A 27,998-nucleotide genomic window follows, 5' to 3' on the forward strand; every position below is an offset into this window, starting at 1 on the left:
ACTGAAAGGGCTTGTCTGTCATTCCCACCAGAGTGCCTACTAGTAGCCATCTGTCGAAATCTGTGGATATCTGTGGGCATCATTCAATATAAACAATAACAACATCGTGCGGGGATCATTCAACGTTTCTCCAACGGCACTTTTAAGGTTACGGACAACTATCAGCTGTCACAAAAATATCATTTACGGGGAAGAAAAAAAAATTGGAGGGCAAGATCTATCATTTGTAAAAAAAAAAAAGAAGAAGACAAACGGTGGCTGACACCCCCAGCCAAGGGGCACAGACACAAACAGTCCTTACGGTGGCAACTAGTACCGTTGCCGGTACTTGTTGGTGGACGGGGCGGCCACAGGAAGGCAGGGCGGCACCACGGGAAGGGAGGGGGCAACCACCGCGAGGGTGGGCACCACCAGAGGGAGGGAGGGAGGCACCGGCACCGTCATTGGGGCAGGCGGGGCGGCGGCAGACACGGGCCCAGTCTCCGCACAGACATCCATGTCCGGGGAGATATCCCGGATCATGGTGTCCATGTAGACACCGGAGACGGGCACAAATTCAATGCCCTCCATGGGCATGACACCCTCCATCGGTAGGAGGATGTTGGCGGCGGCGGGCTGCTGGCCGGGGCGGAGGGAGGAGCCGTAGGGCTCGAAGTGAGCCCATAGGCGGAGGACGAGGGACTTCCACTCGTCGCCGATCCCCAGGTTTTGGTGGAGGGCCGCAGACGCGGCCAGGGGGCGGGAGTGGAGGAGGTTGAGGAGGCCGGGGGAGGAGGTGGGAACCTGGGCTAATGGCAGGTTAGTGTGCGTCTTTCCTTCAATACTTGAAGAGGGGTACTTACCAGGGTGTGGCATCCCTGCCCAGTGCAAGCCGAACCACGCAAACTCTGGTGCGAGGACGACACGGAGGAGGTACGATTGGGGGGAGCCGGCCCCCACGACAATGACCATGTTGCAGAGGAGCTCGGTCAGCTCCCAGGTCAAAACGGACATCTCGGGCTCGGAGCTCGCGGCAAACAGCTGGTCGAACAGGGACATCTCGTCCCACTTCAGAAGAGGACCAGCCAGGTACTCGCCAGCGAGTACCTGGAGGCCGCTCTTCGAGAACGGAGGCATGGTGGCCAGCACCATTTTCGAAGGACAAAAACAAAAACAGAGAAGACACAAGAAAAGAAGGGAGGAGGCGGATTGATTTTTTGATTTACGGAGAAAAAAAGGAGATCAGATGGGAGGGATTTACAGGACTTATATATGTCTAAGCAGTGCTGAAGCCATTGATAGTCGACTTGAATAGAGCTCAAGATTGAGTCTAATGTGGATGTCTCCATGGGGTGTCATGTGTATTGGGTGATGCCTTACACAATTCTCTCAATGGGTTTGTCTGTTGTTGAACAATATAGGCTTGAATGGCGGGGTGTTTCAATAGAATCTCTGAATAGCATTGTCAATCGATTCACCTATCAGTGCCTGCCTTGAGCCCGTTTGTCCCTGACGGAGTATATATGCATGTTATTAATCACTTTGATTAAAGAATGAACGGAACTTTTCCTATTGGTTGTGTTAATTTTTGAATTGTTAAATGCTCAGTCGAATTAATGGCCTTGTGTGGTGTAGTATGGTGTAGTGCGATTTATTATATCGTTGTCCATTGGTATTGACTTCAGAAATAAGAATGAAGTGAAATGCCGTTGAAATTAGGCCGAAGTGCAGGTAATGTAAGGCCGAAGTGAGAGTGTTGTCAATTGAAATTAATTGATATCCAAGCACACTAGTGGTGAAACTAAAGCCCATCCCTCTTGCTGTAAGGTACCAAGACCTCGTAGACCACAGTGATTCCCACACATTTATGTATCAACAGACAGATGCAGGAAGCTCGGCTCCAAGCACGGCCATGATTTAGTCAGAAGAGTAGACCCTCTTTGCATTTTCAACATCGAGGATGTAGAGTTCGTGTTCATCCTCCCACTATCCAGAAAACAGATACTACAACAAAGTGCTTGAGTTTTGGGCTCTCCATATAGCCAGGCAAGCTATGAATAAATAAAAGCCTCATCCTTGAAGTGGCTGACTCAAGTCAGACACGAATACTTTTGGGAGTCCGCGGGCAATACTAATATCCATGGCCACAGATATGTGACTGCATGTCTTGACCTTGGGAGCTCTGAAGCCATGAATAACAGGGTAACTTGCTCATAGACAAGTCAACATATCATGATAAGGACATTCTCACTCGTTTTGCAGGGCATATGGAGATCGTAGACTTTGGGAGGATATTGCCCACAACCAACCTAATTTTGGGTGGCATATTTAGATTTATGGAATCTGTCAAAGCCGAAGGGAAGATTGAGGCACAGCGACATTTTTTTTCTCCATGTTGTAGTCCCCATGTTGTAGTCGAGGTACTCCCGAGGTCCACCCTGGCCATGATTAGTCATGTAGCGAATTTCGGACTTCCGGAGTGGCGGGGAAACCCCAGATGTTCACGGCCCGAGGTCAACCGCAGCCCGCTGCCCTTATTTTGTTTCTCAATTCCCTTTCTTTACTTTCTCTCTGTTTCAATTCACCAATTACTTGTTCTTCCACTATATTGTTAGCCATGTTCCGTTCGATACGGCGTTTGCCTCGACGCGTTCCCGTTGTGTCTACTGTTTCTTCACGTTCATTGCGGCCTTTCACAAGCGGTTATACGCGGATGACGCCTGTCCAACCCCCCATATCCACCACCCTCCCCTCAGACGCATACCAGCTCCTGTCCACACAAGAAAAGGCCGGTGCAGCTGAAGATGCGCTTTACGACCAGCAGATTCGCGATGTGGAGTCATGGTGGAAATCGCCTCGTTATGAAGGCATCAAGCGCCCTTACACGGCGGCAGATGTTGTGAGCAAGCGCGGCTCCTTGCAACAAACATACCCCAGTTCTTTGATGGCGCGCAAGCTTTTTAATCTTCTCAATGAGCGAGCAGCTGCTGGTCAGCCCGTTCATACCAGTGAGTTTTTGGCCGGTTGAGCTTCAATTGTGACGAACCTGACCTCGATTCTGCACACAAGTGGGAGCTATCGACCCCGTCCAAATGACCCAGCAAGCCCAGAACCAAGAGGTTCTTTATGTCTCTGGCTGGGCTTGCTCTTCACTTTTGACAAGTACCAATGAAGTATCCCCCGATTTCGGCGATTATCCCTACAATACCGTCCCGAACCAGGTCCAGCGTCTGTTCAAGGCCCAGTCCATGCACGACCGGAAACAGTGGGACACGAGACGAAAGATGACCCCGGATGAGCGGAAGGCTACCCCCTACACTGATTATCTGCGACCAATTGTTGCGGATGGTGATACCGGGTACGTTAATAATCGGGATTGAACTCACGAAGTGTTACTAAATTTTCTCGATGCAGCCATGGCGGTTTATCGGCTGTTCTAAAACTCGCCAAGCTATTTGCAGAGAATGGTGCGGCGGCTGTTCACTTTGAGGATCAATTGCACGGCGGAAAGAAGTGCGGCCATCTTGCAGGCAAAGTGCTCGTCCCAATGGGTGAGCACATCAACCGACTTGTCGCAGCCCGATTCCAGTGGGATATGATGGGATGTGAGAACCTGGTCATTGCCCGCACAGATTCCGAGAGCGGCCGACTCATCAGCAGCGCAATCGACGTGCGTGATCACGAATTCATCCTTGGTATTACGGAAGATGTGGAACCTCTGGCCGAGACCCTCCAAGCTATGGAACGGGAGGGTGCCTCGCCCGAAGAAATTAACAAATTTGAGCTTGACTGGGTCAAGAGGCACAAGCTTGTTACATTCGACCAAGGTATGCTTATTGATCCTCTGGTAAATGATCCCACTTACTAATAATATGTAGCTGTCGATGCTCATCTTGAGTCGGAGGGTGCTCCCCAGTCATCTCGGGATGCGTACAAGGCCTTTGTTAAGAAGAACCCCGATCTTTCCTTCTCTCGTCGCCGTGCGCTGGCGAACGATTACACCAAAACACCTGTTGTCTGGTCATGTGATAGCCCGCGCACTCGCGAGGGATTCTACCACTATTCTGCAGGGTTCCCTGCTGCGACCAAGCGCGCGAAGGAGTTTGCTCCTTACGCAGACCTTCTCTGGGTTGAAACTGGTGACCCAAACGTCGAGAAGGCCGGAACGCTGGCCAGCGAAGTGCGGGCAGCGTACCCAGGCAAGAAGCTTGTCTACAACCTCAGCCCTTCGTTCAACTGGATGGGACAAGGATTTGATGAGGCTTCCCTCAAGTCCTTTATCTGGGATATTGCCAAGCAAGGGTGAGTCAACACTTGGATATAACTTGGCGGAATTCGCTAACTTCTTTCAGATTTGTTCTTCAACTCATTTCCCTGGCTGGTCTGCACACCAACGCCACCATCACCACCGAACTTTCCCGTGCTTTCAAGGACGAGGGCATGTTGGCTTACGTCCGTCTTGTCCAGTCTCGCGAGAAGGAGCTCGGCGTCGATGTTCTCACCCACCAGAAGTGGAGTGGCGCGCCTTATATGGATGGAATCATGGGTGCTATCCAGAGTGGAAGCAGCAGCAGCAAGAGCATGGGTGAGGGTAACACAGAAAAGGGTAGGTTCTCATGCGTCGACTCCGAGAAAAATCAACTTGCTAACAACAAATCCTAGGTTTCTAATTCCGATTGAAAAGATGTGTATTGACAACTGTTTGTTTGTAATTGGCGAGTATTTGATATTTAGATACATCCGAGTCCACGTGACGTGCAAATGTCACAACTTCCTTTTGATTTATGATGCAACTCACCTGTAGGGAGTTATATTTACTAGTCTTCCCATGGCTTGATAGATTGAGGTGACCCAAATACATATGTACCATTCGGTTTGATCGCTGTGTACAACATGGGCGTTCATGGTTCTGATTTGATTCAAGAGCTACTACTAACACTTGAGTGTCTCCGGGTCTTAGACTTAGTAAAGCTATTCTTTTTCCAGATCTCATTCCAAGAGCCATATTCAGTTAGAACCAGCTAGCGTCAACTTTCGAGCCAGGCTAACCAGTCCGCCCCTTTCATATTTTATCCGTAGGCGATTTCTTTTGGGCAGGAATATTGGCTCCTCAATCAATTCAAACGAATTTTGAGATACGCAGTCTACTTGCATACACCCTCCTTATCTTGAACAAGTTGCTGCATGACAAGTTAGTCTTTGATGCGACGATGCTTCGGTAAAGGGCAAGAAATCATACCAGGCAGAAACCGCTGGCGCAGTTTCCCGCGCTGCCGTCGGCTTTGCAAGGGTGTCCGGCAGGAATCTGAAGAATGATTAGAGGCTTCAATGCCATTGGGATGTCCATTTGTTCCAACTTACCACAGGAGCAGGAGCAGGAGGAGCAGGAGGAGCCTTGTCTGCAGCCAAAACTGTGCTGATAATGGCCATAAAAGCGATCAAGACGAAACGCATATTGAATTGAAGCAAATATTTCTTGATTTTGAAAATGGCAAACGTGAAACGATGGAGGGATGGGCTTAACTCAAGCTTAGCAGGGTGATGGTATTTATATTGCTTTATGAGCCCTCATGTTACTCGGCATATCAAATGTGAAGATGTGACTGGACCGGAGAAAAAGCCTGGTCAGGTACATTTTGCTTTAAAATCCGCCCATCTGCACGTAATGAGAGCACTGCCTTAGGAAACCGCCTCGAGAAAGGGGTTCGTTATCTTGTTGCATTTTGAACGTTTTCTTCTACCCTTGGTAATTATGTACTTCTTATTTAAAATCGGCCCAATGTTGTATTACTCTAGACCCGCCACGGTCAAGTCCAGATTAGCTCCTTCTTTTCTGTTTGTCTTTTGCTTTCTATCAACTCGAACTTTTCTGCCCAATTCGTGGAACCGCATTTCTAGCGATCGTGTTGTGAAGAGGTATGGTGATTATATTGGTAGCAATGTGCACACCCTTTGGATAGCTCGGGCAATTGATCGAGTAGCATTTCAATTCAGTCCACACGGGTATTTAGGCCTTTAAATAGTTCGAGTACAATATAGTTTGAACTTGTTTATCCTTCATTGGAGGCTATAGATTGTCACACAAAACAATGAAAGAGTGAGGATTTCTGCAAGGGGATGACGCTTCTAATGACCGTGCGAGGTACGGAGTAGGATACTCGGGCTTCTCGGTACAAATCCAAATCTCGCATGCCATTGAGGACCGAACAGCAAGGGTAAACACGCAGTCTCTTTGGTTTTATCACACGTTAAATTTCCCTGACTCTCTACATAATTCTCGGCGATTATTGTTGAGGTTGGGGCTCGGACTCTGGAAATCCAGATAACAAGCTTCCCCTGCAGACAAACAGCGACTCGACGGTAGATTGCTGATGCATAATGTGCCCAAGTATATTCTTTTCCTTTCTTCTGCTGATGGGTTGAGACTTAGCTTCATGGAGTTTAGCTTAGGTTATTGGATCAAAGCATATCAAGGGAATATTACTGTCGAGATAAGCTAGTTACGGCCGCCCTCTTGAAATGGTCATATAAATTGAGTCTCAGCCGGAAGACTAGAACGGGATTTGCGCGTAGGAATGAAAATAAAGCGTTGATTTCTATTAAACTTGGTGATAAGGAAGTGACAACAGTTCAGAATCTAATTGTACATGGCGTAGTTGAGCCCCCCTTCAGAGGTATCATAGGATGAAAACAGGTCGAATATCGAATGAATAGATCAAGGAAACGCCAAATAGGCAAACCATTGGAGTCGTCTACCAAAAGCCCACGAAGAGAGAAGAAACAAACAACTACTAGAGATGAATGATAGCCGCCAGGCTGATAAGGGCCTTGAGCAGAGACAGTCACCCTGGAGGTCATCAAATTCCGATAAACAGGACAGAGGCAAACAGAGTTGAGAGAAGCATGACAGCCTTCAAGCTGGTATGGGCCTTGGGGAAAGAGACATCCGCTCCAGAGGCACTTGTGCTAGTTGGCGCGCTCTCTGTCGAGGTACCTGATGTCTTGTCGGCAGATGACCTCGAAGAGGTTTCCGATGCAGTCGGGTACGATGTCGCCGTTGCAGTGGCATTGGTTTCTCCGTGACACCACACGTCCTTCCAGGCGACACCGGCTTTGTAAAGGCAGTCGGTAAGATCTTGGACTGATTGATCCACGGCCAGAGCGTAGATAGCACAATCGTCATCATAGGCAGTTACCCCAGCGGGTTTCGCGCATTTTGAAAGGAGTCCTTTGTACTTGTCGGTGTTGGGAACTGCACATGATGCATCTTTGACGGGAATTTCGTACTGGGCTGCTGTTCCACAACCTGTGCTAGCTGTCATAGCTCCGGTCGTTGTTGTGGTGGCCATGATTTTGGGCTTTGAGGCAAGGAAAAGCCAGAAACAAAAAGGTTTCGAGAGGTAATTTTGACTTCAGATTCAATCGGGGGTTTATTGTAGCATCCCTGGTTCATGTAAGCCTTTATAGTTATCTGGGCTTTATTTATGGACCGTTCTTTCAATGAATCACAGCCATGGGAGTGTGCCGGCTATTTTTAGTCGGCCTTGTCGGTCTTCTTAAAACCGCCAAGGCAGATCCTACGCCATTTGTAAATAAGAAGACATGTCTCCTATTGCAGCCACAGAGATGGATAACACAAGAGCAAGGTAAACCGCTCTATAAACCTGCTTATTCTCCTGATCTCTATTCGTAGTGGATTGTCAGCCTGAGTCGGGCTTTGCTCCTGGTATGACACGCGGAAGTTTTCAGCTCATAAATCGCACTCTGGCATCAGTTTCCTGCACAAAATGTACCTCATATTACCCATATCGTTACTACCACTGCTTTTGAAGAGTAAAGTAAGATACGGTAGTCGGAGCCTTTCTTGAGACGTGTAGTTGTGCTGTCAATCAGTTCGCAAGGGGTGAGGGACCGAACGCGAGCTGCTATACGACGGTCCCGTCATCAGATCAATTCGTGGTCTGCGATACTTCGAAAGCAATCTTGCGTTTGTGAGTCCGTCTCGTCAATTTCGATGCCATCGACCTGGGTGCTGCGCAGCCGGGAACCATCGCATCAGCTACCGTCCTCGGATAGCGGGAAGTTGTCTTTCGGTTCAGATACTTGTCTTTGAGCAAGGCCATCAGGTATATGCAATTCTTCCACTACAGTCCAAAATGGAGAGAAAGGGACCCGGCTGTGAAGTCTGAACAAAATATTGTAAAGATATACTGAAGACAAGTAGTTATATGAAGCTAAAGGAGCACTAGATATGGAGATGGAAAAATACCAGACAAAGAAGGGATGCACAAAGAGACATCTGGAAAGGGTGAGACAGTAGGAGAAAGGAAGATGTAGAAACGCCCGAATGAACTGTCAACCGTATGCTTTAAGGGATGGGGTTGAGCCCATAATATAGACTGGAAATTCGAGTTCTCGGATGATTGTTTGAAACTGAGTGAAAAGTGTCGTATTAGCCATGGCCAAGATAATTATGAAGGGCTAGAATATCCCTCCATTTACGGGTATTTACCTTGGATTGTCCAACAAGAAATGCGAGCCTCAAGTTAAGCTTGTACATTCTCTTGATGTTGCAGACTTCGAAGCTCGAGGTGATCTCAGGGGGCAGTCGGCTGTTGGCCCATATGGTATCCCTCAAACTGACCGTTGAGTCTGTAGGTGCATCTTCAAGACCTATTGGATAGTTCATGTTGGCCATACTTTGCACGATCCGAGTGCTAGTATATGACTCTGGTGTCCCTCGCACTTTCACTTGTGTAGTTTCGACCAGCATGGTTTGAAATGCACTCAGCAGGATTTTGCACCGTGGATGTCCAAGCTTTGTCACTTTTATACTCAAAGGGATTGAGTTACCCAGGAGAAGGCAAGGTCCATTTTGGAGCTCGGTATCGATTCTGAACGATAAGGGTGAATCATTGTCAAGGATGTGGGGGTTGATGCTGATGAAGCAGTTTTGCTTAAACGGCTTTTGGGTCGGTGTTGGGTCTGAAAATGAATGAAATATAATGTTTCGAGTCTTGATAATGATCAGCAATGAGTTCAATGCAATGTTCGTTGCTATATGATTGCTGGAGACAGCGCGCAGTTGCTAACCTTTTTCACTGTACTTTTCCCAGAAACAACAACACTCAGAGAATATTTAATCTGAGCCAATGAGTCCGAGTCCCCTGTTGAGGGCGGAGTCTTCCTCAGCAGGTGGGATTTCCTTTTGGGCCAACACGCAATATTTGGACATGCAATTTGCGGCTTGTTTGACCAGTGACCGGTTTTGTAGCATTCGATAACTTGTGGGACCTAAAAAAAATCCAAAATATTCAGTCAGGTACCGCTAGGCAAAGGTGGTTCAGATTTCTTGATTGGTACTGACCTTGATAGAAAACCGGAGAATATGATTTCCGCATCCGATAGTTACACTGGAGGTGTTTGAATCATGCATCAAATGGTCTGAAGGAAAAAGGCGGTAAGATTTTTGGAACAGCTGCAGGATGTTAATGACAAATATCGAGTTGCAATCGTTGGTCACTTTTCCACATACATTATGGGTTTCCGTGCGCCTGCTTTGAGTCAGGCGGGAAGTTGCTGTTCCCGACAACTTTAGGAAAATCGTTGACAAGTCGGCCGGCGACTCAGTTTGCAAAATTACCTCGCCTGATACTGTATCTTGACAAGTATAGGCTGGCTCTGCCTGGTCCAATCTCAACTCCACTTCCATCGGTGATCGGAAGAGCGCAAGTGAACTCATTTTGAATAACATATGGAAAATATGTTAAGGGTAGTGTTATATTGAAAAAATTATCAGGAGGTCTCGTACTTATTCTTAAAAGGCTTCAATCTTGCCATTAAAAGCCTCTGTACGTAAGGAAACTCCACTGGATGTCTCACTTCAAAGTGACCCCAGATTTCGGCGCAATCAGAATTTTGTGCCTCATGGGAATTCACGAAATTTTAGTTATTTTTAGCCGGTTAATAAGGCGACTTGAATATGCTGAATTTCCATAAAATGATGAACCCTACCCAGGTGGACAGCTGGAGTGCCTGTAATATACCTAGGTGCCTAGGCACATAGTTTGCCCGTTGGTTGAAAATAATAAAGGTGTTTTAGCCTCACGCTAAGGAATAGGGCCTGTCATTTGATTGGCGAACCCTTCAAAGAGAGATGTGGGGTCCCGGCTTAAAATAGCCGCTTATAGTTAATTTCTCTTAGAGCGAATTGAAGTGCTTTAGTTTGTTATTCTCTCACGCTGGCGGAGAAAAGGAAAGACCCTGGAACACTTTCTAGCTTTAATCATATCCCATGCAAACTGCTCGGCTTATCTGTACAGCCTGTCATACCTTAATCAATTCGGACCGGCTTGGCATCAGGGATTTCAGGGATCACATCTCGGACTTTCAGCTTACACACCCCGAGTACTTGTTCCACATCTGGTCCAGACTGGTACACGATGAATCCTTTTGATCGAGCTTATTCATATCGCTATGCACAGCAAGCTGATGAAAGCGACGGCCTGAGTGATGGTCATTCGCGTCGGGTAAGTGTATATGAAGTGGAAATTGCTTGATCTCCGGACATGCGGCAAGCCGAACTGACTTTCCCACCCTTGTCAGAACACTGGACGCCCAAATGAGCACGCCTTGTCCCTACTTCATTCGGCCAATTCTTCTGCCTTGTCTATCAGTTCCTCCGAAGACCCAATCTATTCCAGTGAACGTCGACCGTACACCTCTTCATTTGCTCAGGCTAAACGCCCGAGACCAGATTCCATGGAGTCACTCGATCTCCCCGACCAGATCAGACTACACAACCTTTCCAACCAGGGCTCTGCTGTTTCCTCTTCCAAAGAGTCGGGGACACGACAGAAGGGGAGCGCCATCCGTCGATACCCAACACGGCGAATCAAGTTGACACAAGGCTCGGTCTTGAGTATCAACTATCCAGTACCGAGCCCTATACGCAATGCTATCCAGCCTGAGTATCGAGATGCAGAGGGGGAACTTTCCGAAGAATTTACCCAGATGAGGTGTGAGTATCACACCAATGTGCCAGTTGACTCTCCCCGATCATGATAACCTGACCTTTCTCCCTTTCTTCATTAGACACTGCTGCGACATGTGATCCAGATGAATTTACGCTACGCAATGGTTACAATCTTCGTCCTTCGATGTACAATCGGCATACCGAACTTCTCATTGCCATCACATACTACAACGAGGATAAAGTACTGACTGCCCGAACCCTACATGGGGTAATGCAAAATGTCCGAGACATTGTGAAGTTGAAGAAGACAGAATTCTGGAACCGAGGTGGTCCCGCATGGCAAAAGATCGTCGTCTGTCTCGTCTTCGATGGCATGGATCCCTGCGATAAGAACACACTTGACGTTCTGGCAACTATCGGCGTTTTTCAAGACGGCGTGATGAAGCAAGACGTGGATGGAAGAGAAACAATTGCTCACATCGTTTGTTTCCCTACCTCCCAACCCTTCTGGATTCCAATTGCTAGGGAAATTTTCAAGTGCTGACGGTTCTAGTTTGAATATACCACACAGTTATCGGTCACCCCGAAGCAAGAGCTTGTGCGCCCACACAAAGACAACCCCATGAATCTGCCCCCGGTACAGATGATGTTTTGCCTCAAGAAAAAGAATGCGAAGAAGATCAACTCACATCGGTGGCTGTTCAATGCATTTGGACGCATCTTGAATCCTGAGATCTGCATCCTGATCGACGCGGGCACGAAACCTGGGCCTAAGTCTTTGCTAGCCCTGTGGCAGACTTTCTACAATGACAAAAATATCGGCGGTGCCTGCGGTGAAATTCATGCGCTTCTTGGCCACCGATGGGAGAAGCTGCTCAATCCCCTGGTTGCGGCCCAAAACTTCGAATACAAAATCTCCAATATCCTTGACAAACCCTTAGAGAGCAGTTTCGGCTACGTGAGCGTACTTCCGGGGGCTTTTTCGGCCTACCGGTACCGCGCTATCATGGGCAGGCCTCTTGAGCAGTATTTTCATGGAGACCACACCCTCGCTCAAAAGCTCGGCAAGAAAGGAATTGACGGGATGAATATCTTCAAGAAGAACATGTTTCTTGCCGAAGATCGCATTCTTTGCTTCGAGTTAGTCGCCAAGGCGGGCAATCAGTGGCTACTCACATACGTGAAAGCGTCGAAAGGAGAAACAGACGTCCCGGAGCGACCAGCTGAGTTCCTAAGTCAACGGCGGCGATGGCTGAATGGATCTTTTGCAGCATCGCTATACTCAATCATGCATTTCAACCGGATATACAAGAGTGGGCATAGTATTATACGGTTGCTATTGCTTCATGTTCAATTGGTTTACAATATCTGCCAGTTGATCATGACATGGCTTTCACTCGGTAAGTTGGCGGTGCTCTCTGAGTCTTAGATTAGTTGCGTACCAGACTACTAACATATACTAGCATCCTACTGGCTCACAAGTTCCGTCATCTTGGACATTGTGGGAACACCCAGTGCGACCAACAAATTCAAAGGCTGGCCGTTTGGGAACGATGCTACTCCAATTGTCAATAACATTCTGAAAATTGGGTATCTGGCATTCTTGATGCTTCAATTCATCCTAGCTCTTGGGAATCGACCAAAGGGGTAAGTATCAGGACCTAGAGATGGGTACTCGCTTTCGCTTTATAGCTAACCTCCGACCACAGATCAAAATTTCTGTACACGCTCTCCTTCGTCTATTTTTCCGTGGTCCAGCTCTATCTCCTCGTTTTATCATTCTACCTCGTCGCGCAGGCCATGACTCCCGAAAATCTCAAGTTTGATTTCAGTCATGGTTTGGGGGCATTCATATCGGGTTTTTTCAACTCAACGGGCGGGCTTGTTCTGATTGCCTTGGTCTCAACATACGGGATCTACTTCCTTGCGAGCATACTCTATGCCGACCCTTGGCATATGCTCACTTCATCATGGTCCTATTTCCTCGGAATGCCTTCTTCGATCAATGTTCTGATGGTCTATGCATTTTGCAATTGGCACGATGTTTCGTGGGGAACTAAGGGATCAGACGCACCAGAAAAGCTTCCATCCGTGCAAACCAAGAAGGAGAACGAAACGCCTTTTGTTGAAGAACTGGACAAGCCTCAAGTCGACATTGACGAGCAGTTCGCATCCACTGTGAAGCGGGCCTTGACTCCTTGGCAAGAACCAACTCAGAAAGAAGGGGTGGCCCTTGACGATTCATACAAAGCTTTCCGAACGAATCTCGTTTTGCTGTGGACATTTAGTAATGGTCTTCTGGCATTGTGTATCAATAACCTCAGCATCGACAGGCTTTGCCTAACGGTAAGTCGACTTCAAGTTTGTTCGTCTATGTTTACATGCACTAACTGATATAGTCGACGTCTACAACTCGCACGGCGTGGTATTTCAAGATCATTCTGTTGACCACTTCCGGTCTCTCGATTTTCCGATTCTTTGGGGCATTGTATTTCCTATTGAGGACCGGAGTCTTATTCTGTGTTTCTAGGCGTTAAATCAAGACTCGGGGCCGTAAATGAAAGGGTTCGGGGTTGGAAGGGCGTATTTCGGTCTCGGAAGACTCTATATCTTCCAGGTACTACTTGCTAAATTTTTTCCTTTTTTTCTTTTCACTTTTCTCATTGTTTGATACCATGTTTGATTTAGTCTGAGAATCAATATTGAATAATTCTAATAAGCTCATGGCGTAAAATGTAGATAAATTCACCCGAAGTCTCGCCGAAGTTCCAAAAAGGGGTTTCCACGATTTTACGGCCAACTGGAGAGTATGCATATATATGTAGTAGATATATGGACGTACTATATACCTCTCTAGGGATTTTAACTGAAGTACTCACTCAGTACTACGCCTAAAGTACTGCATAATTAATAAAGATATGTTTGGACAATATAGGATGCCAAGAGCACGGGCTCATTAACGCTGCCTATTCTGCGCCAAAATCGGTTCGCTCCGGAAATTTTCTGATTCAGTGGACTTTGGATTATTTTTAGGACCTAAGCCTGGACAATATTTTACTCCACTCTCATAGAGTGAATAGCTTCTTCATTTTGAAACAATCAAAATCAACTATGTCGACAGGGCTTCCACTGGAAAGACTATTAGTGGTACGAATCTCACCAGAGCTGAAACCAACCCAACTTCACCCGATACTAATGGCAACCGCAGTGTGACCTCTGCCATTCGCGCAAGGTAATATCCCTCAAGAAAGATGTGATATATACAACCTGCAATTTACTGAGCAGATACACAGGTCCGGTGCGATAGACGCGATCCATGCGGCAATTGCCAGGATGCAGGCATCTCCTGTAATCGTCGGCGGGCTGTGAAGCGCAAGTGTCTGACCACTCGGCCCAGGGGTAGTTACTCTCCCAGGTCTTCCCACAGTTCCCGACGAAGACCAACGCCTGATCATCAGTTTGATCAAGGTAACTCGACGGATGCAGTCTTACCAGTACTCCGCTCTGTCCCAAGTCGTAATTTTAACGACCTACGTGGACCCCAAACTGGAGTTTTGTACGATCCGGTATATGATGCGCAGATCACGATTCAGCATCAACTATGCCATCTACCGGGTCTCACTCTAGACAGACGCAGCGTGCTCGAGACAGCATTGTCTGTCATAAGAGTACTGTCTGACAATTCGAGAGCATCGGTACAAGACAGTCTTAACCATCAAGAGGAAGTTCACTCTCGAAGCCCGTCTATTGAATTTCTTACCTGGATGTTGAAAGGTACACCGAGGTTAAACTATCTGAATGCGTTGCAAAATTGACACTGACCATGGAACTCTAGATATCCGGACTGACAGGTTCGGAACTTTTCGTTGCGGATTATTTTAGACATATTTCAATCCCAAAATTGAAGCAGATGGGACTTGCACTTCTTCGCAACAACATACCGACTCGGGACTCCGTCATTTACACCGTTTGCGTCAACGCCGTTGCCTACAAGTTTATCACTACGGTGGTAAATCTTGAAGAAGACACCGACGTCGCCCTCGAGCTGAGGAAGAGTGCCTCGGGGTATCGAGCAGCAGCTCAGGCCGCATTGAACCAGATCCCACTGCTAATACCCCCGTCTCTTGGTCTATTACAGGCCATCATATGTGGTGTAAGCCTTTGAATGCTGTCGCTATATCCTTTCTCGACGGAACTAATCCATATACAGATATTTCTTCACCAAGGGTCTGGAGATGTTGACCTAAGTGGTGAGCTCACTAAGGCCGCCTGTAACACCTGCATTGACTTGGATCTTCAAGCGAAAGTTCTGAGTGGAAATGCAAGCGAGGAAGAGCTTTTCTGCTTCCTTTGGTGCTACACTCTGGACAGAAACCATGCATTCAAATCACGAACTTCACGCTGCCTTCTTGATGTTCAGCTACCTCCCACTTTCAGCGATCTTTATCCAACTTACCCTCCTATGGCCGAGCATTTCTTGATTTATCTTGATCTTGCCCGGGTGCAGGATACAGTGGTCTCATATTTACCCGATAGCTCATCAAGTCACCACAATCCCTCATTGTTACATGGTACTGGAGAATACATGCTGCTGCAGATGCAATATATCGAGCAGAGAATGAACCACGTGAGTCAAGAACATCTCTTTTCCTTTCCGCACAGAGATTTCTAACCGACGCAGATGGCTTCGTTGTCATCCGAGTGGAAAGGGCTCGACTCTCAGACCGAAATGTCGGCCCTGAAGTTCGCCTATCAATCCGTCATGACCGGAATCCTATACCTCCTCCAATCCGATCCCAGCCAACCAACCAGCTCAACAGAGACCTACCTTCAATCAGCGCGCCGGGAACTTTCAGCGCTTGTATCCATGTGTCACTCGGCAGAGAAGCAAACCGCGGTCAACTTTTTGAACTGGTGAGTACCCAGCATCGATAATAATAAGTTTACCTCTCTAATATGCACCTCAGGACGATTTTGCTCTACCCAGCGACGGCATACTTAATCCTATTCTGCAACGTTGTTGCGACATCCGACATCGGCGATTTCAACCTCATGAAAGCTATCGCAGAATGCCTCACTCAAACTGGACTCAGTTACCCCCTGGTGCAATTACGAACACTCTACCAGAAATTCCTGGGTCTTTCTGAGGAGTTTTTCAACGATGAGCGCAATGCGATGCAGACGATCGGTTCACCTCAGTTGCGAAGTCCGCTTTCTAACCCGGTTGGGAACCCCTTTGCTATTACATGGGGTGCAGATGATTTGCTTTTCGACCAGTTCGTTTTTACTGGAGCGGAGAGCTTCTCTGGTATGCTGATTCTTCCAGAGATTGATCCGTCTCTGCCATACAGCTTTGATTAAGGGGTGTACAACATATAATACTTGATTGTGTGTTCGTCTGTGGAGTTGGTATGGTGTCCTTGTATTGATGGCATACAGGGCTTTCGTGAATATATATAGCATCAAAATAAATTCTTCGGTTTCTATATATAATGATGATATACAAATGTCTATGAAATATTCAAAGTTATGTTCCTGGTATGTACACGTATATACCGTTGGTGTCAAGTACGGTCGGTACATGACGGGATATATAACCCGTTCTATATTATTCCAAACCGAACGAGATACGTTTCAAAAATTCAGGTATCTTAATCATATCTCCGTAAATTCGACTAATATCTGCTTCAATAGATACATGTACATATATATAGATAGAAACAGTCCTCATGCAAGCATACAATATGTAGAGTTACCAAGACTTTGTACGGGGAGGTACCAGGAAACAGAAGAGAATACAACAAATCCAGAACGATGACCATTCCTATCATTGAAAATGACTACAGGCATACCAAAAGAGAGTTTACCTGAAAACGAAGAGTCAAATTGGGGACAGGACATGAAAAGCCGAGATCAAGATAACAAGAAACATCTCAAAAGCTAGCAATACCTTACAAGGCCGAATATTCTGATATAGCCATCAAAGAATTACATCAGAAGGGGGAAAAAAAGAAAAACTCGAAAAAGAGGTACGAAATAAAGAACAAAGACATTGCAGAGCTCAAAATCGGCTTAACTGCGGCGAATACGTAGAAAACCAGGGTGATATACCCATGGTCCGAAATCAAACAAAGAGTTGGAAGAACGAAGTCGTGGAGAGAAGAATCGAATCATAGAAACGTTGCGCCGCGTATCAAGAAATGGCAGAGTAGAAACACCGTTTTCCCATCACAAATTTGAAGCTGAAGTGGAATAGACATGAACTCGCTGAATAACGGACAAGACATCATCGGTTGACAAGGGCATTGACCTAGTTCACACGGAACGAGTCGAAGATGACTGCATAGCTAGTTAGTACGGATTAATCGCGAAAAGAAAGGATTGAAGAAGCCTACCTTCATGACCTCTGCGGCAACCGCTGCCGATCCACATCAAGGTGTTCAAGAATGTGTATCGCTCATCGCCGGTCTCCATGGACAGATTGACCCGGTACTTATAGCTGCCAGGGTTGACACCATCTGCCATGTTGGCATCAATGACCTTTTCGAGAACATCCTTGGCGCCTGTCAACCATCCTTCCGTGCGCACAATGATAAATGCGGGTGGCTCATCGACAGTCTGAAGAATGTAACTCGCACGAAGGTTGGTAGTGCAGTCCTTGGTGACGATCTGTGTATCTTGACCACCGGGCTGTTTTCAAGAGTTAAACACTGGACTAGAAATTATTGGAGGTTGGGATTCAGCCTTACCAGAACGATACCCTTACCCCATCGACCGGCCCATTGGCCGCCAATGAACGAGACCCACTCTCTCTGTCCCCAGACACTGGGTCCAACAGACACCTTGGGGTTCATTTTGATGCTCATGCGGAAATCCAGCTCGAGCGATGGCGCGGGTATCTGAAGTGATCGGGCGACGTCGCCCTCGGGGAATGTGTGCAGCAGGTTATTGGCGGGGATCGAGTCCTTCATCACGCTGAGATAGGTAGGGCATTCGAGCAGATGCTGGCGCTGACGACTAGTATTCTTCGCGCGAACTTGCTGGCAGTAAATACATTGAACGGATAGGCACTATTCCGCACTATTAGCTTGTATGTTCCAATGTATATGGCCGAGTTCCGTCGCCGTACCTTGTCTTCTTCCTTTGCGCGGAACTCCACGAAAGCTGCGTGTACATCATCCAGCGGGGGCGCAGGCAAGCTCGAACTTGCTGTCTTGCTCTTTGGCTTGGGAGTTGGGCGTGAGGGAACGGCACTGGGCGGCGCGGACGGAGGACCGGTAGCCGGGACCGGGGTTGCCATTGTAGCGCGGTTCTGAAGAGCCCCAAGCGGGGTCTGCAACGGAGTAGCATGAGGGTTGACACCATTGGTCATGAGGGTGCCGTTGGGAGTTGGGATAGTACCAGGACCAGCTGGACCTGACGGGGTGGCTGTTGGGCCATTGGGGGTTCCGGGGTAGCCATTGGGAGCACCGATTCCGTTAGGGGCGGCCTGGGCGGGCTGAGAAGGCTGAGGCGCGTTGGGGTGGCCGCGCAGACCGGGACATTCAAGGAGATGTTGTTTCTGTCGCGAAGTGTTCTTTGCTCGAATTTGTTGGCAGTATATGCACTGAACGGAGAGACACTAACACATGCACAAACCCCAAAACGGGTTTTCGTATGTTAGTGACGGACAGGTCGTGGGTGAAATATTACGAAATACACAGTCACGCACCTTGTCATCTTCCTTGGCGCGAAACTCGACAAACGCCGCGTGTACCTCCTGGTCGACGGTACGACCCATGATGAGAGGAGTAATAGGAGCAAGAGTATTCGGGATAAACAAAGAAAGTCGTAAAGAAGAATGGGTAAGGGCGCGTATGAGGTGTAAAGTTGGAGGGGTCAGGGAGAGAGAAGAAAAGAAAATGGAAAGATGAAGACGGGAGATTACGCGGGTTACGCGCCCTGCGTAATTTGGAGCACTGCTTACGGTACGTGCTATCGGTACTGAGGTATATTACCTTTATATTCTTATACTATATTGAAATTTATTAGAACATAGCTATGTTTAGTTTCATTTATTAGTCTCTTTACTTTTACTTCATCTTTATAACTAGCTGGTCTAACTCGAAAACATCGGCTAATAGACGAGACCGGGCCATAGAAATATGAAAATACTTAGTTATATGAGAAACAATGACTAGGTTGCCTAATAAAAGCCAATTTCAAAGTTGAACGCCTTAAATATTTCCTATTTGATAGATAGTCTGCTACGGATCATAATACATATCCCTCATATCCATCCATGGATGCATGGTCCTAGAGGTGTAAGATCATATCTCGGAGAATTCAGGGCGAACAAGGCAACACTCGGATCAGAGACTGCTATGATTGGATTTGGTGGGGAAAGACAATTCTCAGTAAACCTTGCAAAATAAGAGCATATGTGATATTAACAAAATACATATGTAAATACAGATATAAATGATTATTGACATCTTATATACTTCCCCTATACTTCCGCTCATTTCCAGGGTTAATCGAAACAGCTTCGGGTATTATATTACTGTAACTGAATCTATTATGGACGTTCCGTATCCCATACGCAATACTGTCAACTACTTCAGTTTACAACATACACGTTCCTGGTAAGATTGGGGTAAAGGAAGATTGAAACATTGAATTAAAGATAAATTCCTGGCTGCACTGTAGATCCGTTTCGATGGTCCCATACATCCTCGTATACCATAGTTATCACCTTCTCTCGCTCTTCTCTCACACTTCGCACTGTAAAAATGTTCCTCCATCTGCATTCCGGGTGATGTAATGCGACAGCACAGATCGCGTCAATAGGTTCCTTTCACAGCGATCGTCATGGCCGTGACTCTCCATTTCATTTTGGTGTTCTATTGGTAGTCGCACGCGACTGAACAGAGCCCCTCATACCTTCCTTCCATTTGCATTTCAGCGCTTCGACAATCCACCATCATGTGTTCCTCGACGTCACTAAGACCTAGTACGCACGGTTCACGCTCAGATTCCCGATAATCGCAGGAAAATTTCGCCATAGCGATAGCGGACTTCCCACTCAGTGGTTTCGTCGATGTACTCGTCTTGGTGGACATGCAGCACACCCTTTGTCGCAAGCGTGAGAACATTCATCAAAGCCTGGGTCGCGACAGCTCGCGTCGTACTTCCAGGAGGAAGGAGACTCGCGAATGTGGTCTGGCCGAGTCTGGCCGCGACCTTGCTGGACACGTTACTGTTCGGGGTTTGTGCATCTCCTGCTTTGTCATGGTTAGCAGTACCCATCTTGGTCTTCATGAACCCGATGAAATTCAAGCTTTCCCGATCAAGAGTTGACTTGACACGTTCAAGAGCAGAGCGCTTACTTGGCGAGAGTGAGCTGATATTCTCGCGGTCCGTCGCAAGCTCGCCTTCGAGATAACGAGTAAGATCTAGGTCGTCTCCGAAATCGCCTAGGAGCTCGAGGCTATGTTGGTCTTGTCCCCCGAAATAGCTGCGCCCGGCAAGCGGACTGGCGCTAGTGAGACGGCTTCGGGGCTTACGTCCTGAGAAGACAGCTCGCTGACACTGCCCAGTCGATGTCTTTGTCGAGAGCTTTGGATAGACGCGGTCACATTCCATGGCATCTGGGACGAGTGGTCGTCAAACAGACTCGAAGGGGCATCACGACCGACTTCAACTTCCCTGTTGAGACGGTCAATGTTCTCGCGGCTGAGATGCTCTGCTTGTTCGTCTCTCGCGCGTACTCGACGTCCCTCCGATAGTTCATCGTCATCTGCGCTGCGCTTTCGCCCTTTTCGCTGAGGGTATCCACCAACGGCTTCAAACAGATCCTCGCCTGAGTAGAGGCTGAGCGGATGCTGTTCATGGTCCATTCCCAGTCCGACTCCAACCGAGCCTATTCCCTGACCGAAAACCCAGAAAGCAGCATTCTTCCTCGAAATGGTTGGAATCTTGTTTTGCTGCTTCTGGTTCAGTGCTTGGATCATGTTCGCAACGTATTCATTGTTCCATTGGGCCAGCGTCATGTTTCGAAGCGCCGTGGTGTCGTCAGAGATGATCTCCTTTGGGCGCCTGACACGGCGGGTCCTCACTGCTTGAATCTCAACTGTTTCTTCAACCCCACCAAGTCCTTCATTTGTCGGGAGAATTGCGGCATCTGCGGTCCGGGTGTCGAGATCCATCATGTCGTTGGTATCAGCCACTCTGACTTCCTCGTCTTCAATCTGCATCTGTCGACCAGAGTCAGTGGACATCTTTTTGGTTGCGGCATGGATGTTTGGTACTCACCGAATCTTCGCAGAGCTGGCGTTGTTGGTCGTCTGTCGGTTCTTCACTTACTCTCGGACCAACGGTGGATTTCCTTGCATGAGGAGACTTCCCTCTGGTATCGAGCTCGATGATATTGCCATCCTCGTCAAATTCAAAGTCAGGTTGAAGGAGAACACCCTCTTCATTGCCTAATCCTAGCCCCGTCACGTTGCCGAAAGGGTCTTTCTTCTGCGCAGACCCATTGATCTCATCAAGTCCTAGGATAGTACCCTCACCCAGGATATCATCCGATGGGAGCTCAAGGTGCAAGCTTGAAAGCTGTGAAGTCCCAGACAAGCTATTGTTGGGCGACTTGATCCAGAGGCCACTTAGTTGGCTCGAGCTATCGTCCGTGGTGGTAGTGAAGGAGGAGAAGTCAATTTCGAGTCCCGGCAGAGCTGTCTCGGGCAGGAAAGACGGGTCGTAAGGTAAGATAAGATTGCTGGGCCTGGGATAAGGTTAGTACCCGACGAATGTCTTGTAGACTTATACCACCAATCAACGGGGCATACTTGGTCTGGCCAGCGGCGGGATCAAGGCCACTTCCCGGGATGATCTTCAACTTGGAAACCATCTTGTCATGCATCGCCTGTGTGTCGAGCAGCGTGTACCCGCACTGTTGATTGTACACTCGAGAAACACCGTACCTAATACAGGCAAGTTGTTAGCATACCCATGGAGACATCACTGAGAAACAGATCTTACAGCAGGCTCCCCTGCAGCCGAAGGGCCATGGGTGCATCGGGATTGATAATAACTCGACATGCATTGGGGACGTCCACATCCAGGATGGCTTTTCGGTTTAATCTTCTGGCAATGGACCTGGATCCCAGAGTTGCGACTAGCCTGTGGAGGCGGTATTATTAGTCGTGGGTGTGGAACTGTGGGAGTCCTGGATGTTCTTACCATATTGTCGCGACACCGTGCTCTGGTGAGGTGAGGACTAGAACATGACAAGCAGATGAGCGTTCGGTCCGAGATAACAATTGCACATGGGGAACCTGTCGACTTACTTTCATGGCTGTAGAACATGGTTGCAATGCAAATGGACTCGAGTGACGCCCAGGCCCTCGAATCTCCACACGGCTTGGAGATGCAGCAAGAATAGTAGGATGGAGTGGGTTTTCAGGAAAACAGAGTAGGTAGTAATTGGGTTACCTTAAAAGGAAGATGCTCGCCTCGGGTAGAGGGTCAGAGGGTCAGAGTGTCAGAGAGTCAGAGAGTCCCAGTGGGATGGGATTGCTGCACAATCAGAGAAGAAGCGTGACCCCCAGAAGCAGAACTTCACAGTCCAGGAACGAAGCCTTGATCTCCAAATTCCATTCTACACATTGTGTGAACATCAAGTATTTCCTTTCCTCTTCCTTATCCACTTCGATCTTTCCTTCCATTCTGAATTTCTAATTTCTTCGTTCTTACGCATCATAGCCTATCTTATATGGCAGGCTCTAGGCAGTCAATTTGCATCATTGGTTGACCCTCAACGAGATATGCATTCTCGACTCATAAGTACAATATCTTTGAGACTATGGATCTGTAGAGGTCAATTGGGGGAGGGAGGCAAGACAAATCACTGCTGAGCGATCAAGTGTGCAGATCACTCTTCCAGGCTAAAGCTCCCATCTCGCAACTCTTCAGGATGTCCCCTCCACTCAAAAGCAAAACCCTGGGCTTCCTCTTCTCCTGTATCAGCAAAGTCAAGCAAAATCCATACCAGATCATAGTGATCGGAATAATAGGCACGAAGCCGCTCCCAATGCTCCGGCAGACGTATTTCATAGGCTAAGCCATCAAGTGGTTGAAATGGCGGTACCTTCCCCAGAGCTTGGTCCTGTAGCCTATTACCCTGGCTGGTCGCATTTGCAGAGGCTCGAGCAATTGCACAACTCTAGCAAGTGTGGAAGGGTCCATCAGTGTCCCGTTGAAGAAGAATAACCTTCACTGAAAGGCGTCTGCGGCCAGTTTGTTTCGGGACATCCAGGGGACCTGGCTGGGAATGCGAAATGTGACTTTGCATCATCCGAGGCCTTGTATTCGAGGAATTTGCGGACCATGAGGGATGGCGGGGGAAGTTGTCTCCGGTTCTCGCTCATTCTGGCCGTCTCGAAACGCTTCGGGAGGTATCTGGCTTCCTATGGGCTTCGAAAAGCGGTTCAAGTCGAAATCCGGTTAGATAGACTGGATTCGTAAGTTGGAGTGTCAGGCCTGGGTCTGAATCTCACGCCCTTCACGATCTCGAGGACTTGCCGTTAGATGCGTGGAGGATATCCGTGCTGGACAAGGAGGCCAGACTAATCCAGGCGCAGTGAGGATATTGATATCATTCAGGTAGACTTGGGTTATCGTCATCATGTGTCTCTGGAATGAGAGATGGTTAGGAAGCCAAGTTGATCGCCGGGGCCGACTTGAGCTCCTTGTGTAGGGAAGCTCTTCTCCTCCATGGATGGAATAGATGGATTCTTTGGGTGAAAAAGAGTGGAAGATACGATGACGGTGCGATCGACGAGGACGGGTCAGACTACGGAAGACGAGGATACAGGGAAGAGGGAGAAAGTGAGGTTTGATATGCGAGCCTGAGCACAAGACCTCGAGGTACTGCAGTCTCCAACCGCCAGTGCGCCACGCCATATAGTATTTTCCATACTAAATTTTGACCTTCCATAACACCAATTTACTTTTGATATCTCACTTTCTACGGTATCTCAATTCTATAGTCAATAAAATATACATATGCTAATACTATGAAATGTTCTGCCGGCGATATACGTACGGTATGGTGCACTGGCAGTAGTTGACTGCCGTCAACTGGTACCTTGAGGCGTGAACAGATGCGTTGTGTCCCAACACACGGTCCACGCTGGCGATCTCGAGTCAAAGGTTCCTATTAAAGTACATTGTTCTCTACTTACAATCGATTGGAATTCCACGTTCCCAATCGTTCAATAAACCAAATCGACTCGCATATGGTCCTGGGGCAGGGAACAAGTCGCCGGGGACTAAGATCAAACGCCAGCATTAGGAGAAAGCAGAATTTACTTTTCTTGGGACTCTTTGAGAAACCATATGTCAGTTGAGCACAAGGAAACGAAAAACGATGAGCCATCTGAAAGGATGGCAGCAGAATTCTAAGGGGCAAAATGGACCGAGACCAACAGAAACCGCACTCTTTTGACACAAATGTATAAGCGTAGACATAATCAACTATGGAAGATCCGAAAATAGATAGAGAGCACCCAGAAATCTCCAACCCAGAGCGATGTATAGGATGCACGGGGGGTATGAGACAAAAGACATGCAAGAACAACACACAAACACACTCCGGTAACTACTCGTCACTGACTTTGAGTGGGAGCTTAGTCGAGAGGGATGCCCTCGTACTCGGAGTAGCCCAGAGCCAAGTTCATGTTTTCTATTGGAATTCGTTAGCGTCATGGCTGATGAAGTAGATGAATTCAACACTTACGCAAGCACTGGGTGGCGGCACCCTTCAGCAGGTTGTCAATGGTGGCGCAGACAACCACGCGCTCGCCGCTGGAGTGGACGGCAAATCCACCGATCTCGACACCGTGGCGACCGGCAATGTCCTTGACAAGAGGGGCTTCACCCACGATCTTGACGAGCTTCTCACCAGCGTAGCGATCCTGGTAGAGGTTGCGGATATCACGGGAGGTCATCTTTTGCTTCAGAGGGATGCTGATGGTGTGCTTGATATAAATGTTAGCAAGTGTAGTGATCAATGAGCGGCCAAAGGGCACTTACGGAGATACCCTGGAACCAAACCGCGACGTGAGGAATGAACGCAATGTTAGTGCCCAGCTGGGAGCTAATCTCACGCTCGTGGATGTGGTCAGTCAGACTGTAGGGGATGAGGTTGTTGGTAAGGAACTGCACGTCGTTCTTGGGGCTGGGCTTGGTACCCGCGCCGGAGTATCCAGAAACACCAAAGGTGGTGGGCTGGCCGCCAAGGAACGGAACAAGAGGAGCAATTCCAAGCTGAGCAGCAGTGGCGTAGCATCCGGGGTTGGCGATGCGAGTAGCCCGGGCAATCTTAGACCGCTCGACCAGCTCGGGAAGACCGTACGTCCACTTAGGGTCGAAGCGGTAATCAGCGCTCAGGTCGACAATGACGTTACCCGTCTGGGAACCTTCGTCAACAGCATCGACAAAAGGCTTGCAAATACCATTGGGCAGAGCCATCACCCAGCAGTCGATGTCACCGTTGGCAGACATCTTGCGCACATCTTCGGGGCTGAGATTCTCGTAGGTAATTTCGCGCTTCTCATAGCCTTGGAGCTTCTTACCAGCCAGCTCGCGGGATGAGACGTGACGAAGATCCATGTTAGGGTGAGCATTGAGCAGGTTGATCAGGGCCTGGCCGGTGTAGCCACGGGCGCCAATGAGAGCAACCTTGGCGGGCTGGGTGTTGGAGATGTTCTTCTCTCCAAGAGGAGGGTTGGGGTTGGTAGTGGCATAGGTGCGGAAAGTGTTCACGGCAACGGCGGGACGCTTGGCACGGTTCATGCGCAGGGCATTGGTGGTGGTCGAGAACGCACGCCTCTGCTCAACAGAAGCACCGCTAGCGCCGAAGCCCTTGCCAATGTTGGCGGCAGCCTCAGCAGCGCGGTGAAGGCGCGCCTCGAGGTTAATGTCACCGAACATCTGGCGACCGTGTGCGTTGAACTCCTGGACCAGCTGCTTCACTTCCTCGCCGTTCTCGGCACCGTACCAGAAGAGGACCTGGCCATCACGGCTCAAGCTGCCATCGGCCTTGTCAAAGAACCAGGTCAGGTTCTCATCATCCTCCTTGACAGTCCATGCCAGCTTGGGGAAGTCCTTCTTGATGCTGGCGAAGACGTTGTCAGCAACGTTAGTCAACCAACCAGACTTGGTGATGGTAAAAGTGGCCAAGTGAGCCATCTGGGAGTTGGGCTGCGGGGGCAGCACAACGGCCAGAGCTTCCATAGGATCGTCGTAGTAGATCTTGAAGTCCTTCTCCTTCATGCCCTCGACATAGCGGTCAACAACAGCACGGGCATCAAGACCCTCGCGATCACGGACCAACACCTCCTTCAGGGCCTTCATGTCTTCAACCTCGGACAGAGAGGTCTTGACGTGGATCTTGTTACCGCGGCGGATCAGGGTACCAGCGCCAGAGTCGGTGAAAAGTTCCTTCTGAAGATCGGCAGGGTGAATGATTGCGACGCTAGAGGAGCGAGGCAGATCGCTAAGGAGCTCCTTCATTTCCTTGATCTTCAGGCGAGTGCCGTGGCGCACCCACCACTGACTCATCAGGTGGTCGTACTCCTCGTCAAGGTTGATGGCGGAGATCTTCTCACCAGTGTCACCGTTGAACAAACCGCCCTTCTCGGCCAGGTAGACAATCTTGAGGGGCTGCAAGGCGCGGGCAAGCTCACCGGCAGCCACATCAGCATTGACATTGAGGACCTGGCCGTCGGGGGTCTCGGCCATGGAGGTCAGGATGGGCAGACATCCAGCGGCAATAGCCGACTCAATGGGGGCCTTGTCAACACCATCGATCTTACCGACCAGGTTATACTTGGGCTTATCGAGGTAATCGGCCGAAAAGACGCCGGCGGTAATGGGACGGGCACGGATACCGATGCGCTCGAGTTCCTCAACCAGCTTCATGTTCTCCTCCAGGAAGAGCTTGCGGGCGAGGGCCAGGGTCTTACCATCAGTCACTCGGATTCCATCCTCGAACTGAGGCTCAACACCAGCCGCCTCCAACATGCGGTTAAGCTGGGGGCCGGCACCGTGAACGACGATCGGGTACAAACCGACATGGTTAAGGAATGCGAGCGCGGATGACAGGGTCTGGAGGTGCTCAGTAATAATAGCACCACCAACCTTGATCACGGCGAATTGCTGAGAGGACACGGAGGTGAAGTGTGACAGGTACTGCTGGACCTCGCGCTTAGAGCCAATATTGCTCAGCAATTGCACGACGGTGTTGCGGGTGTTGGTCAGGTGAGGATCCGCCGAGCGGGAGTAGGTGCGAGTCTGGCGCAGGGAGGCAGTCTTTGCTGAGACTCGCAGAGCAGTCGGTGCGGAGAGAGAACGGAGGGGCTTGCACGAAGCTCTCCGCACAGCGGAGCGAAGGGACATCATCTTGGCAACGCACATGCGGCAGCCTCAACGGTCTCACGGTCGGCCCTGGGTGGGAGAGGCCCCAAATATGTATAAGTAGGTGGGAAGGTAGGGAAGGTGAGAAAGCGCTGAGTCAAAAAGAGATATTTTTCAGATCATCGGCCGGGCCTCGGAGCGATAACTTGGCCCGATGACGGGGAGAAGGCGGTGGGCCCCCCTGTCTAGCGAGTAGCCAGTGATTTATCTCCATCTTTTCCCTTTTACGTGCGGCATTTGATTTTTATTTTCATGAGCCTATTATTCCGATTCTTTTTTTTTTTAATATCTCATATTGAATTTTATACTAATATAGTATAGAGTGATGTTCCTTGACTTCTTTAGTCTACATGTATATAAGTGCATATTAACATTTGTGCGCCGTAACCGGGACCAAAAAGTATAAGAAAAAAGAATCTTCACTTTCGGATACATCAACCTTGGAATCTCTTTCTCAATCTCTTTAGACTTCCTCAAGCGAGAGTGTTTCCTCCGAAAGAGCCCACTTCTTCTGCTCGGAGATCTTGAAACGTCATCCTGCTTGGGTTTAGTCTCAGTTATCTGATCCTGTCCCTTCTTCTTACTC

At 48.6% G+C, this 27,998-nt stretch overlaps 8 protein-coding genes across 8 annotated transcripts; 3 read left to right on the forward strand and 5 right to left on the reverse strand.

Moving 5' to 3' along the window:
• Nucleotides 1–309: 309 nt before the first annotated feature.
• N7519_010278 (uncharacterized protein) lies at nucleotides 310–1,116 on the reverse strand (the record flags this gene model as incomplete). The annotated part of the gene is made up of 2 exons (XM_057297051.1): nucleotides 310–788; nucleotides 843–1,116. 2 exons carry the CDS (start codon nucleotides 1,114–1,116, stop codon nucleotides 310–312), a joined length of 753 nt encoding a protein of 250 aa, XP_057144933.1.
• A 1,480-nt stretch (nucleotides 1,117–2,596) lies between these two features.
• N7519_010279 (methylisocitrate lyase ICL2) lies at nucleotides 2,597–4,649 on the forward strand (the record flags this gene model as incomplete). Its single annotated transcript, XM_057297052.1, has 6 exons — nucleotides 2,597–2,987; nucleotides 3,049–3,337; nucleotides 3,394–3,806; nucleotides 3,858–4,281; nucleotides 4,332–4,585; nucleotides 4,642–4,649. The coding sequence occupies 6 exons, from the start codon at nucleotides 2,597–2,599 to the stop codon at nucleotides 4,647–4,649; spliced, it is 1,779 nt and encodes a 592-aa protein (XP_057144934.1).
• A 2,187-nt stretch (nucleotides 4,650–6,836) lies between these two features.
• N7519_010280 (uncharacterized protein) lies at nucleotides 6,837–7,328 on the reverse strand (the record flags this gene model as incomplete). Its single annotated transcript, XM_057297053.1, has 1 exon — nucleotides 6,837–7,328. The coding sequence occupies one exon, from the start codon at nucleotides 7,326–7,328 to the stop codon at nucleotides 6,837–6,839; it is 492 nt and encodes a 163-aa protein (XP_057144935.1).
• Nucleotides 7,329–10,421: 3,093 nt separating this feature from the next.
• Nucleotides 10,422–13,491, forward strand: N7519_010281 (uncharacterized protein; the record flags this gene model as incomplete). Its single annotated transcript, XM_057297054.1, has 7 exons — nucleotides 10,422–10,508; nucleotides 10,585–10,999; nucleotides 11,074–11,435; nucleotides 11,508–12,354; nucleotides 12,418–12,601; nucleotides 12,664–13,300; nucleotides 13,354–13,491. The coding sequence occupies 7 exons, from the start codon at nucleotides 10,422–10,424 to the stop codon at nucleotides 13,489–13,491; spliced, it is 2,670 nt and encodes an 889-aa protein (XP_057144936.1).
• Nucleotides 13,492–14,065: 574 nt separating this feature from the next.
• Nucleotides 14,066–16,315, forward strand: N7519_010282 (fungal specific transcription factor domain-containing protein; the record flags this gene model as incomplete). Its single annotated transcript, XM_057297055.1, has 6 exons — nucleotides 14,066–14,101; nucleotides 14,248–14,728; nucleotides 14,806–15,107; nucleotides 15,165–15,581; nucleotides 15,636–15,868; nucleotides 15,922–16,315. 6 exons carry the CDS (start codon nucleotides 14,066–14,068, stop codon nucleotides 16,313–16,315), a joined length of 1,863 nt encoding a protein of 620 aa, XP_057144937.1.
• Nucleotides 16,316–17,264: 949 nt separating this feature from the next.
• On the reverse strand, nucleotides 17,265–18,734 carry N7519_010283 (DUF3237 domain-containing protein; the record flags this gene model as incomplete). Its single annotated transcript, XM_057297056.1, has 5 exons — nucleotides 17,265–17,293; nucleotides 17,350–17,644; nucleotides 17,704–18,024; nucleotides 18,084–18,575; nucleotides 18,666–18,734. The coding sequence occupies 5 exons, from the start codon at nucleotides 18,732–18,734 to the stop codon at nucleotides 17,265–17,267; spliced, it is 1,206 nt and encodes a 401-aa protein (XP_057144938.1).
• Nucleotides 18,735–19,963: 1,229 nt separating this feature from the next.
• Nucleotides 19,964–22,300, reverse strand: N7519_010284 (Rad21/Rec8 N terminal domain protein; the record flags this gene model as incomplete). The annotated part of the gene is made up of 7 exons (XM_057297057.1): nucleotides 19,964–20,518; nucleotides 20,572–21,189; nucleotides 21,248–21,716; nucleotides 21,781–21,915; nucleotides 21,974–22,114; nucleotides 22,175–22,211; nucleotides 22,282–22,300. The coding sequence occupies 7 exons, from the start codon at nucleotides 22,298–22,300 to the stop codon at nucleotides 19,964–19,966; spliced, it is 1,974 nt and encodes a 657-aa protein (XP_057144939.1).
• Nucleotides 22,301–24,609: 2,309 nt separating this feature from the next.
• On the reverse strand, nucleotides 24,610–27,412 carry argEF (bifunctional acetylglutamate kinase/N-acetyl-gamma-glutamyl-phosphate reductase; the record flags this gene model as incomplete). The annotated part of the gene is made up of 3 exons (XM_057297058.1): nucleotides 24,610–24,677; nucleotides 24,732–24,972; nucleotides 25,028–27,412. 3 exons carry the CDS (start codon nucleotides 27,410–27,412, stop codon nucleotides 24,622–24,624), a joined length of 2,682 nt encoding a protein of 893 aa, XP_057144940.1. The 3' UTR covers nucleotides 24,610–24,621.
• Nucleotides 27,413–27,998: the final 586 nt, after the last annotated feature.

Source organism: Penicillium mononematosum (genome assembly GCF_028829835.1).
Source record: "Penicillium mononematosum strain IBT 11891 chromosome Unknown utg000005l:1.0-9366267.0:1.0-9372171.0, whole genome shotgun sequence".
In the NCBI taxonomy this organism is placed as follows: Eukaryota; Fungi; Ascomycota; class Eurotiomycetes; order Eurotiales; family Aspergillaceae; genus Penicillium; species Penicillium mononematosum.